The sequence below is a fragment of the Larimichthys crocea genome, chromosome XIII (genome assembly GCF_000972845.2).
Source record: "Larimichthys crocea isolate SSNF chromosome XIII, L_crocea_2.0, whole genome shotgun sequence".
In the NCBI taxonomy this organism is placed as follows: domain Eukaryota; kingdom Metazoa; phylum Chordata; class Actinopteri; family Sciaenidae; genus Larimichthys; species Larimichthys crocea.
In genome coordinates, this window is record NC_040023.1 from 32,757,098 (window position 1) to 32,770,466 (window position 13,369).

Genomic DNA, 13,369 nt, shown 5'->3' on the forward strand with positions numbered 1-13,369 from the left:
ACAGGCCTTCCCTCTTGGTACTTGTGGAATAAAAAACATTACATGTATGGTGGCTGGTTATTCTTTCATACCTGACATTTCATCTCTGTAATCTAAACTACAAACTACGACATAGAGTACATTAGGTCAATACTCTGATTGCAAATGGATTTTTCACCAACCCCATAGTACATAGGATTTATGTTTCCTCGATTAAGTATAAAAAAAGCCTGACGTTCAGGTAGACGTGTGTTTGGTCTATGCTTGTTTCTATGGATTTCTACCACAACATTTCCTATTTTTATTCTTGAGGTCGTCAATGAGATAGCGCTCGTTCTCTCGAGCTTCATAGAGATATCTTTGCAGTGTTTTCCAGCTTTTAAGGCAACCCGAGAAGATCTCCTCGCATCATCCCTGAGTGGTAGGCAGCTTCCTGATTTTCATCATACTACTCTGTTGGATGACTTTTTTAAAGAGAAGGTCATCCAAAATGGGTGCAGCGTTGCTCACTTTGTCGATCGCTAAGCTCAAGTGGTTTAATCCACAAAGTGCACCTCTGAGGAAAGAGAGACAAAATGACGAATGACTGATTGTATTTGAGATGAACGTGAAAAGGCACTTAATGCCAGGTTTAATTATAAGATGCTATATCAGTGTGTGTGTGTGTGTGTGTGTGTGTGTGTGTGTGTGGTGTGTTGTGGTGTGTGTGTGTGGGTGTGTGTGTGAGCTATAACATTGATCTCAAACAGTGATACATGGCTCTCTCTTGTGGTACGCAAGGAATAGCCAAAATATATTGAGAAACAAACATTGATAAATAAAAAGCATATAATACTATTTTAAAAAACTAAATTTCAAACAGAAGAAGCATAATGTTGCTAACATGTATTTTTTAAAAATTTGTTTTGTCTTCCTGTAATACATTTGTTCAGTGTAGCCGTTTCCAGTCTTTATGCTCAGCTGTCTCCTGGCCACCTCCATTCTAACACACGACACTCGGAAAACTATCAACCTTTTTATTCCACTAAGAAAAAAAGTTTAAATCATTAGTAGCACTTAAGCAGTTTTGTGAATTCAAACTGTCAGTTATTTTCTAAACGTTTTCTCAACACTACAGGTAACTAAGTAAGTACAACAGGGTTGTCTGACTGCTGTAGTTTTTTGGTCTGATTAATGGTTGTGTGGTTGATAGTGATGGGGGATTTTCAGGCTAATTATCAGCTAATAACTTGGTCTGAACAACCTGTTGTAACATAGAATATAAGTAAGTTTTATGGTGAGTTCTGTTTTTTTTTAATCTTATCAGTGACGATCGAGTCAAGACATTTACCGTCTGCCATGCTACCCCACCGGTTGCTCCTCCTGAACACAAATTAAGAGAATTAAGATGGTTGGTCAAAATTGTACATCACGGTACAGTTCTGTGTCATTCCACTTTATGCACATATTTGAGTTAAACAAATGTCACATATGTTTAACTTATTTCCGTAGGTAGAAAGAAAAAAATAAACTTTCACGTCCTGAATTATAAAACTAACATTTGTTGTTTATGAAAGACTAAAATGGTAAGACTGATGATAGTCTACACGTTTTGGTGAGTTACTAAGACAATTTTAGTCTTTAGATAACTCATTTACATTCTTAGATTATGATTATAAATGTATAGACAAATATTTTACTCTTGCTGCAATACTACTCACCGTTGCCGCCAGATTGTGCACTCACGTCTTCAACTGCAAAAATAGGAAGAGTGGGTCAGATTCTGTGAATTACAATTTGAGATGCAGTACATTCACTATGGACTAACATTTCAACAGAGTGGACAATGCAGTGGGGGGCAGCAGACTTCTCAAACAGGACCAATACTCTGTATACCACTGTCACCTATTTTCCTTATCCTTATCAGGGACGTGGGACTGTCACGCTATGGGCAATTCAGAGTCACCTATTACCCAGTTAACCGTCTTTTCACTGTGAGAGGAAGTCGGGAGTACCTGTAGAACATGTGAACTCCACAGAAAGGCTGAGGAATGCTAACGAACTATTGGTGGTAGGACACACATCCTTTCCTCCCATAATATACATTTAGTACAGTGATACATATTTTATTCATGTCACCCCAGTTTTCACAAATGTGTGCAAAAATTCTTGTTTATATAATCATTTATAATAATATAATTTATAATAATGTTTTAACACATTCAGCTTATTTTTATCTTGTCAGACCCTGGCCCTGTGTGAAACTACAAACAACAAAAAAACTGATTTCATAAGAGCAGTGTGTAAGTGTAATCTTTTTTAAATCTGTCATATAGATAATGCTATTGGTTGTCATCCTGCAGGCTAACCATGTTCCTACGGGGTCTTTAAAGTTCTGGGAAATAGACAAATTCAGCCCTCTTAGAGGTGGAGCCACGACAGCTCACTAAATGAAGAACCCAATCTGTTGTTTTTTTCGAAATATAAAGCGATTTTAGCTTATTAACAGATAAAACACTATATCGACTGAAGGCTGACTGCAGATCGGGGTCTTTGTTCAGGCGCTCAAAAGTGAAAGTAAAAATAAAAGTTGTGCATGTAAAACTGTCTCTCATTCTGCATCAAATCAATATAAATGTATTTACCTAAGTCCTTTGCAACATCATGGCAGCCAATCTCCTTCAATAACTCCTCAGTCACCTTAACAGCACCGCCTCGTGAAGGTCGAAACCAGACCACTAGCGATGTCCAGGAAGCTTTACCTCACCATGGCGCGCCTGACGCGCGACTCTCTCTTACGGTCCAAAAGCTGGTGGCGGAACTTCTCCAATGTTCTGGCTCCAGGTCCTCCAGCGCGTCAGCTATACACTTTCTTTTGGTTTTGGGGCCATTTCTCACCTCTATAGAGATCTCAGACTGCGGTCCTGGTCGTGTCCAAGTCTTCTTCTAGATCAGCACAAATAGGAGGAGGACGCCCAGTGCTCACTTCACTCTCTTAGAAACAGGGAAGAGCGTTTACAAAACACCATATGGTTAGGGAGGGAATCGAGAACCTCAACCTCTCCTCACATTTTTCTATGTGAACAATTTAACTATTAATTGTATTTTTGCAGTGAGTTGTAAACTTGAACTTTGATTGGGAAAGTCACTGATGTCGATGATCTATTTTGTGTTGTATTTTTTCATTGTTTGAAAAAATGTAAATGTATATACAAAGTAATATAAATGTGATTCATTTTTTCAGCAATCGTTGGTGTGTCCTTTAAAGTAAATAAACATTGGCTAAATCTAGATTAAAAAATCCAAGAAACTGTAGATATTTATAATTAAAACATTATGCAAGATAATGAGGTCAATAAGGGGAAAAGAGCAACCCTTTAAATTCACATGGGTCAACATGTGGACAGGCGTGCCAGAGGTTTTTTCTTTACTGGACAGTTGCTGTTCGTGGGTGGACTCAGCATTCAAATCAGGACTTCCCCTTTAGGTGTATAATCTTCCAGTACTGCACCACTGCCACACCACCGTGCATCAAAACAAGACAGTATGCAGCTGGAAAAATGACAAACAGTGTATAAACAACACGCTGGAGGATCTAATAAAGACGGACTTTCGTAAGTTTTTGCCACCTGCTGACAGACCGCAGATGAAGCCGATGACGAGCAGATCAATGTTAACCTGTGACGGGTCCAAATGGATTTTGCAGCGTGATAAAGAAAACACTGTCCCCAAGAGGCGAATCAACAGCAGCACCCGATGATCCACAAAGAGATGGACCAGAAAAATGGGCTCAACGCAGCAGAAGCCAGCCCACCCGTGCCTCAGGGTTGTGGTGTGTATCACCCGGAGCACAAAGTTACATGTGCAGAAACAGGCGGGTGGGGTGCAGTATTAAACCTGTTTTTTAATGTGTAGGAGAGTTACATAATGGGGTTTTAATGTGTCACTTGTAGATAACTTGGTGATGGGGTCATGTTTTGTGTCTTTTCTTTGATGCCTTGTATGTCCAGACTGAGCTAGATAACACCAGCAGTTATGTAAATACTTCGTCATGCCACACCAGGAAGCCATACAGGCCATAAATAAGATCTCTGGATCTGGGGGCCAAACCCGTACTACTCTGCTTTGCTGTTATAGTAACGTGGTGCATGTATTAACATTAGTCAACAGAGAGTGATGCCAGGCAGTGGTGCAGTAGTTGCAGTCACTTGAATTCAGTCGCTCGCGTGCATAGGACGTGCACATTTATGGACATTACAACTTTAGTATCTCAGTTACAGAAGCAGACAGACGGAAATAGGTCCTAAAACTAGTGAAAAACTGTCTACTGTGACGAAAAAAGATGTTAACCCAAATTAGTGCAGAGTCGTGAAAATTTAGACAATTATTATGAGCATGGATACTAAAACGGACACATTGGGTGAAAGTATCGGTCCGCACATCACGAAGTTGCTGTGGATGTAGAGCCAGTCCTTAAGTTTATGTAGTATCTAGGTTTAGGTACATAACAACTATAACATTTACAAGTAAACTTACTCTTCCCCCATAGTTCATGTATTACGTAATACAATGTTTAATTTTACGTCCACTCACTGAATCTTAAAAATACAAGGTAGAAATGATGACAGTTATCTAATAGAGTTTACTAACACAAAAAAAAAGTGCACGTTCTATTATATCCCTGTACTGTATATGTTAGGCCACACACTTCTCATCCAGTGTTTTGCTTTATTTGTATTTATTCCAACGTTGTAGATTAACACTCAAGACTCTGAAATAACACACATGGGTAGATAAAAAATCACAGCTTCAGCAGTGTTATCACCACGAATTTTCCACGTTTCGAGTGGTAATCATGTCTGTAAAGTGACATTTGCGGCTCAAACGCAGTTTACCAATTTATTTTTCTCCCTCTCCATCTAGCTCTCGAACATTCTTCCAATACACACCAATTATTATTTCGGCGTGGTTTTTGTCGATTTATCGGCCAACCGTTTGGCGAAACGCTTGGGATATAGCACGATTCCCGGCCGGTCGCTTTGATACCTTTTTTGTGTATATGCGACAAAAACTGCGCGAGGAGTAGCGTGCCAAAAAAGGGCATAATAAATAATAATAATATAATATAATTACATTATATTATTATTATTATTATTGGTGTGGGTGCCCAGAGGGCTAGTGAAGAACACTATTGTCCTTCAAATCTATAATAAATAATAATAATAATAATAAAATAAATAATAATAATAAATAATAATAAGCGCGGTGAATAGTTATTCCTTCAGGCACACTCAACTATGTAGTAAACAAAAAAAAAGTAAAATATATTTTAGATTTGAGATTTCTGTAGCCACATTTGGTTTTGATGACGGGACTGAAAATGCAGAAAAGTTCAAATGAAAAAATAACAATAAGAGTTAAATACAGATGCACTGTTTTATTTTTATTGTCAAAATTATGTTTTTTCTTTTTTTATGTCACCAAATCTAAGTTAATCAGGCGTGAACAAATCTTAAAAAAGACTTCTGCGTTTCTTTCACATCTTAAGTCAGATAACGAAGAAAGAAATATTTTGTGTCACATCTACAGGTACATAACACCAGCAGTTATGTCCTTAAAGGCCATATATATGTCGGCCCAAATAGCACGTCGGCCCACCGGGCAAATGCACGGTATGCCAGATTATTATTCCGTGCCTGCTTCTAGGAGTTAACGGAAGTCTCACCTGATGGGCGGTGGTGGAGACGCCATTCCCATACCACGCCTCCGTGCATCAAACTAAGACGGTGTATGCAGCTGAAAAATGTCTGTAAAACAGTGTATAGCAAACGCGCTGGAGGATCTGAAAGAGACGGACTTTCGTAAGTTTTGCCACCTTCTGCGAGATCGCACGGAAAGTCCGCGGATCAGACGCAGAGCTGTGGAGGGTAAAAGTATTTGGGAGATAGCGGAGCTCATGGTTTCAACTTTCACCGAACCGAAAGCTCTTCAGGTGGCTATTGAGACACTGAGGCAGATGAAATGCAACCAAGAGGCGAAGACACTGGGTGAGTAAAGGCTGATGATTGCAGGTGTGCATTACTATGGTCCGACTTATAATGATAATGCATCTAATGATATATGAAAGAAATGTGATGTGATGATAAGCAGGCCGGGGCCACCTCTGAAATGTCATTGGCCACCCCTGATCTGATAAGATATGATAAGATAATACTTTATTCATCCCACAACGGGGAAATTCACTTGTTAACAGCAGCGAACACGAGTGTACATATTTACAAAAAGTACTAAAGTAGAATGCGCAGATTTGCAAAACAAGTACTAAGGTAGAACATAAGCGAAAAAAAAACCCAAAACAAAACAAACATGAACACATGAAAAGGAGACTACAACATGATCAGGTGGTGCAGGTGTTGTAAAGTCTGCAGCCGGGTACAGCGGCGTTAGCGCTTTTCTGCTCCCTGCGCTTCACTCCAGCACTTCCTCCTCTTCTCTGTGGTGTAAACAATGGAGCAGTAGTTGAATGGGGAGCCGAGGTTCAGTGTGTTTCCCACAGCCACACCAAAACACGTCAACACGAGAAACAAGAGAAATGCTGTCAATCAATGATGACAAGCTTCAACTCCTGCATAAACCGGTGAAATCCGTTTCAAAGGACTTTATGTCTTTGCGTCTTGATTTATTCATAAGTTACTTTATGAAAAAGCATTGTTTTAATATTATATTGTTTTTTTAAGCATTGATTTAAATAAATACATGTATGCTGAATCAAAGCCAATGTTTCAGTATATATCTTCATCAGGGACATGAATACTGTCTGGGCTGAAAACCACTTTTTGCACATTTTCAAAGATCACAAGGCATCCTATAGAATCCTATTATTCAGTCACCATCATGTTTACTTTACTAATTTAAATTCCATCTTGTGATTAATTAAAAACACATCTGGCAGAGAACAAATCCAAAAGGTTTTGGTTTGTTCTGTTGCCTGGATTTCTGTGTTTTAATATAGCCACAAGATGTCGTTTCAATTAGTAAAGCAAACAGGTAACAATACAGGTGACACAGATGATGAGCTGATGGCTGATAATGTTATTCTATAGGATGAGTTAAGAGCAGTTGAGATTTTTCTAATCTAATCTAATTTGTGAAGAGATGAGGACTTTAATCCACTACAAGGAAATGGCTCTTAGAAAATGTGTACCCTATCCTCAACACATTTTAATAAATAACCAGATATACTTGAGGACTGTGATAATGGGAAATTAAATTTAAAAAATTACTTTTTTTTAACCAGAATAGACACCTTTATTTAACACTTATGAGACAGGAAATCATGGGAGACAGAGGGTATGTGACATGCAGAAAAGGACTGGGATTTGAACTGTGGTCGGCTCTATGCACTATGCCATGGCCACCCCACATTAGCTTTGTGTCCCATCCTGGCCACCCCGGTAAAAACGTCCTGGATACGCCACTGGTAAAAATGTGCTATATAAATAAACCGTACTAACTATTTAATTAATTTATCATCCAAAATAATCCAATAATGTAATAAATAATGTCTATTGTCTCTCTCCTGTCGTGTTTGTCCTCCGCGACTGCTGTGTGTGTGTGTGTGTGTCACCCCTGTAGTGGATGCTGCTATACATCTTGACCAATTACGTGCAGCAAGTTTTTTTTTCCTCCACTCTTTTAATTGAAAGCCGAACGTGATTGGTCATGATGTGTGAGAACAGGGATGGCATGAGGGAGAGTGTCAGGGGGAGCAGACAGTGAGGCACAGAAGGAAAAAAAAACAAAAACCCACGACACACGGGGGAGACGAGACAGTGAACGAGGCACCGAGGTGAAAAAAAAACAAAAACGTCTCTAAATCGACCAACTCCGCACACAGCAGCTGCTTCATTTCTGCCTTCCTGGCACTGTAAGGCACCTGCACATTATAACAATTGGCCAAGATCAAGAGGTCTGTTTTTCTGCACGTTTCTAGTTTACTCAGAGATGGACTGACCATGAAATCATCAACTGCAAACCCCACACAACAAAATTTACTACTAACCAGAAAAACAATTGACTCGCCGAACAAAACAAAGCGCGACAAGAAGACGGACGACCCCCTAATCTACCCCTAACCGCTATAAGCACCCCGGTCTAGTAACTTGAAAGGGTCCTCATGTAGCCAAGTACAAGCAACAGTGTAATAGCACCCATGACCAACTCTGTGAGTGTGCCCCAGGTTTCCACTTAGTGGTTGAGTTCTGCATTACACACAACTCAACCACCAAGTGGATTTGCTTTGCACAAAGCACAACTCAGAGATTAAGTTCTCTTAAACAACATAGATTAAATCTCTCACACGTTTCTATTATATCCCCTGTACTGTATATGTTTGGACACGCCTCATCCAGTGTTTTTGCTTTATTTGTATTATTTCCAACGTTGTAGATTAACACTCAAGACTCTGAAATACGGAAGCGCATTGCATTCACTGGATAAAAAAAAAACAGACACCTGATCTCGTAATTACGTCAACATCTGGACACGCCTGCAGTGCCAGATGTTCACCGCCCTTTTCCTTCTAGAGGTTTCTGGAACTCTCCTGAACAGTGATGTGTCGTTCGCGAACGAGCCGGCTCTAAGAGCCGATTCTTCAAAGTGAACGACAAGAACCGACTCCCGTCCGGAGGAGCCAAATCTTAAGCTGCTCCCGCTCAGAATCCATGCAGGCAGGTTATTCTGATGAACACACCATGGAACCAATTGCAAGCAAGGACAGACTAGGATCATACCATTATGTGAAAGAAGGACAGGGCCTGTGGGTGTAGTGGTAGAGGAGTAAAGAAATGAGGCTGCATTTCAATGATTTTGGAGACTGCAAGTGAGTGCAGAATTGTAAAAAATGAAAATATCCATATAACAATCTTGCACACTTAATGAAAAACTGCTTAATAACACACAAATCATTCACAATCGCTAAATTAGGCTAATATAGAAGGCTAAATACTAAATGAATAGCCATTTGAGAGTCGGCTCTTCGAAGGGAGCCGAGCCAAAAGAGACGAATCTTTGAAAAGAGCTGAACTTCCCATCTCTACTCCTGAAGTTTGCCTGGACAGTTGCTGTTCGTGGGTGGACTTACAGACATCATTCAAATGTCCTTTAGGCGCGTAAGACTTTCCTAAGTTTTGTGACCAGCTGCGAAATCGCACGAAAAGTCCGCGGATCAAACGCAGAGCTGTGCAGGATAAAAGTATTCGGGAGATAGCGGAGCTCATGGATTCAACTTTCACCGAACCGAACGCTCTTCAGGTGGCTATACTGAGACAGATGAACTGCAACCAAGAGGCGAAGACACTGAGTGAGTAAAGGCTGATGATTGCAAGTGTGCATAACTGTGGTCCAACTTATAATAACAATGCATCTAATGATAATGGGAAAGAAATGCGATGTGATGACGAGGGAGGAGTCGAGGCCAGGAAGCAGAGCTGCAGTCTTGCACGACGACCTGTTGTTGGACTCCTGAATATCAGGTCTTTGTCCTTTTTAACCCCTTAACGCCTGAATTTATATAGCTGTATATAAAAAAAATGTTTTATGTGTGTTTTTGCCTTTAAGTAGATAGTAAATAATGTTGAGATTATTAATTTCACTTTTGCACAAAAAATAATTAGAAATTTTGGTATGTTGCAAATTTGCAACAACAGGCATAATGGTCAATAATAAGATAAGAATAACACGGTAAAATAACAGTGAAAAAACAATGTTTATTTATTATTATACAATTATATACATACACGACATGCGTTAGACCAGTAGATCCTAGAGCGAGGTAAGCGGATAACACTCATGTACAAAACAGTTCCAATCCTCCTGATCTAATTTCAGGGCATGGTTTGGATTTTTTTGTGTGCTTTTCTAGTGTTTATTGATTGCTCTGATTGTCAATAAGAGCCAAAAGTTCAGTGTCAAAAAACTGTCTGAAATAATCAATAGGCAGTCTGATTGAGTCACTGTCTGGGAGGGCACCTTGCCACACTGGCACATTTTTTGCAGAGCTCTGAGTCTGTTTCATCATCTTCCACGTCACTTTTTCTTTGTTTCGTCTCTTTTGTTTCTTTCTTGCAGCTTGGGCACTGGTGCTAGTAACCTCCTCATCACTGCTGCTCCTGTCGCTCTCGCTACTGCTCTCACCATCACCTGCAGGGGTCAAAATGAACTTTTAGCAATGTGAAAATCTATGGATAACCTATGGATAAACTGGTGAAATTCACTAGCCATTCAATAGGAAATCTGCATTTTCACCTGGCTTGGGCACACATTTCTCATCACTGCTACTCTCTCCATCACCTGGCTTGGGAACATATTCCTCATCGCTGCCTGCACTACCACCTGGCTTGGGAACATATTCCTCATCGCTGCCTGCACTACCACTGAGACAGCTGTCTTCACTGTCCTCTGGGGGAGGTCTAACGTGAGGTTTCGCGCTTACACGCTTGCTGTAAACACAGAAGCCTTCATTCGGATCTGCATAAAAATAAATAGCAGTTGTATTCTTATCCCAGCATGGTATCTGTATAAAAAGACTATTGAAAATAACTAAACAAAATACAAAGGATTACCTAGATAAGCTGGCCAGAAAAGTGTTTTTCTATATAGCGCTGGTTAGCTGCTCAGCATTACCTTATGGCCTACTGTCACTAATATGCTACAAAGCTATTTAGTATCATAACTTCAAAAATACTTATCACACATATTTCACCTCATTACATTGAGTGTATAAGCACTTATTAAGCAGGTGAGTATTTTTATCTTAGCACAACTTACCTTATATACATCTCAGGATCAAACTTTACCGCATCGTATCGGTAACTTCGCAACCATTAAACAACATTAAATAAGTTTGTCACTTTGTGATCCCACTGGAACCAAATGCTTGTCAAAAGGTTCCTAGGTCCATAACAAATATGCACTAACCGGCATTGGGGGAATGCAGACCCTATCTCGGCTGGTTGATTGAGTCAAGCGGTTTGTTGCATATTTGCGACACCAGGCGTTAGCTGTTTTAGTCAATTAATTAATATCTGATGATGATGTTGATTTGTTTTGTCTCACTGAAACCTGGCTGCAGGAGGATGAATATATTATCTTAAATAAATCCACTCCTCCCAGCCATTGTAATACTCGTGGTGGTGGAGTTGGAGCCATAACATTATTTGACTCAAGTCTATTAGTAAATCCTAAACCTAAATTATAATTCATAATCAAGTCTTGTTCTTAGCCTCACTCATCCAACCTGGAAAACATTACAGCTAATTTTTATTTGTTACAGTGTGTTGAGCTCCAGGTCCTTAACCTTTATCTGAATTTGCATCAGGCTTGATTCTTAAAACAGATAAATTAATTATTGTAGGTGATTTTAATATTCATGTGGACAACCACAATGATCCAAGTCTTAGCACTGCGTTTATGTCTTTATTAGATTCAATCGGCCTCTGTCAGAGAGTAAACAAACAGACTCATTGTCTGAACCACACTCTTGATCTTGTTCTTTCATATGGCATCATCTAATAGTCTTTCTATTTGACAGTCTTGTTACTGGTACGCTATCTACACATACGCTTAGAGTTACCGCAGTATCTTACTGATAGTACTACAGGCTCATAACTCTAGACTCTATTGTACCTCTGAAAAAAAAGACAATTAAACAAAGCAGGTTAGCACCATGGTATAGCCAGCAGACTCGTAACTTAAAGCAAGAGATGTGTAAATCTTAACACAGATGGCGTGCCACTAAACTGGAAGAATCTCGCTTATTCTGGCAAGATGAACTTAAAACATACAGGAAGGCTCTCCGTAATGCCAGAGGAGCCTACTACTCTTCATTAATAGAGGAGAATAAGAACAACCCCAGGTTTCTCTTCAGCATTGTAGCCCGGCTAACAGGGAATCACAGCTCTACTGAACCATCTATTCCTTTAGGTCTAAGTAGCAATGACTTCATAAGCTTCTTTAATTATAAAATTATAACTATTAGAGACAAAATCCATCACCTCTTGCCCTCAACAGGCATTGATCTGCATTCTGATACAGCAAGTTTTGAAACAGCTGTAAAACCTGATATGTATTTAGACTGTTTTTCTCCCATCGACCTTCATCAAATAACTTTAATCATTTCTGCAGCTAAGCCGACCCCATCCCAACCAGGCTGCTCAAGGATGTTTTACCTCTAGTTAGCCCTACTTTATTGGATATGAGTAATCTGTCTTTATTATCAGGATATGTACCACAGTCCTTTAAAGTAGTTAATTAAACCTCTTCTCGTTTTGGCGCTCGTAATCTAGCAGCGGCTATAATGAATATAGGGGAAAGATTAACTTAGATACCTAATTATCAAATAGGCACAATAATGCAGAAATAAAAATAGATACAGGGATGTATAAACAATACTGACAGGCAGCCAGGGCAGTAGTTTTTTCAAAGTTGTGTTTATTAGTTAAAAGTCTAGAAAAGCAGGTCAGTTCATATTTTTAAGGCTGTTTGTCTTTCCTGACTATCCTGTTATCTTTCTTTACAGAACAGGAAACCAAAGCTCTTTTAGACGTAAGTTCAACTTAACAACATTAAATTCAAATATTCACTTCAATATATGGCAGAGAGGTTTTTATTTTTGTTACTCGTTTCTCTTTAGAAAGGAGGCCGCAAGAAGAAGACGAAGCCCTCACCAGCCAAGACGAAGCCCTCAACTACAAAGAAGAAGCCCTCAACTACAAAGAAGAAGCCCTCAACTACAAAGAAGAAGCCCTCAACTACAAAGAAGAAGCCCTCAACTACCAAGAAGAGCTTGAACGTGATCAAGTTTGGCAGGCACAAAGGTAAAACCTTCAAATGGCTGTTGAAAAATGACATTTTGTGGTATTTTTGTAGGATTATATGCTTTTTTATTTATCAATGTATTTGTTTCTTAATATATTTTGGCTATTCCTCTGCGTATCACAAGAGAGAGCTCACGTATCACTGTTTGAGAATCAATGTTATAGCTTACACACACACACACACACACACACACACACACACACACACACATATAGCATCTTATATTTAAACCTGTGCATTAAGTTGCCTTTTCAAGTCATCTTCAAATATAATAAGTCATTCGTCATTTTTGTCTCTCTTTCCTCAGAGGTGCACTTTGTGGATAAACATCAGCTTGAGCTGACCAACAGAGTGAGCAACGTTGCACCCATTTTGGATGACCTTCTCGATAAAAAAGTCATCCAACAAGAGATGTATGATGAAATCAGGAAGCTGCCTACCACTCAGAAGATGATGCGGGAGATCTTCTCTGGTTGCCTTAAAGCTGGAAAACCCTGCAAAGATATCTTCTATGAAAGCCTTGAGAAAAACGAGT

At 39.4% G+C, this 13,369-nt stretch overlaps 1 protein-coding gene and 1 long non-coding RNA gene across 2 annotated transcripts in view; one reads left to right on the top strand and one right to left on the bottom strand.

Moving 5' to 3' along the window:
* Positions 1-515: 515 nt before the first annotated feature.
* Positions 516-2,838, bottom strand: LOC113747278 (uncharacterized). Its single transcript, XR_003463516.1, has 4 exons — positions 2,604-2,838; positions 1,680-1,712; positions 1,310-1,341; positions 516-535 (listed from the first exon to the last, which is right to left on the bottom strand). It is a non-coding gene; the product is annotated as an uncharacterized LOC113747278 (long non-coding RNA).
* Positions 2,839-5,747: 2,909 nt separating this feature from the next.
* The window catches only part of LOC109138438 (muscle M-line assembly protein unc-89), a 21,356-nt gene continuing 13,734 nt past the window's right edge, over positions 5,748-13,369 (top strand). Inside the window, 4 exon segments of the mRNA XM_027287248.1 lie at positions 5,748-6,005; positions 12,536-12,561; positions 12,650-12,833; positions 13,142-13,367. Of these exon segments, the coding sequence (XP_027143049.1) occupies positions 5,762-6,005; positions 12,536-12,561; positions 12,650-12,833; positions 13,142-13,367 (680 nt within the window). The 5' untranslated portion in view covers positions 5,748-5,761.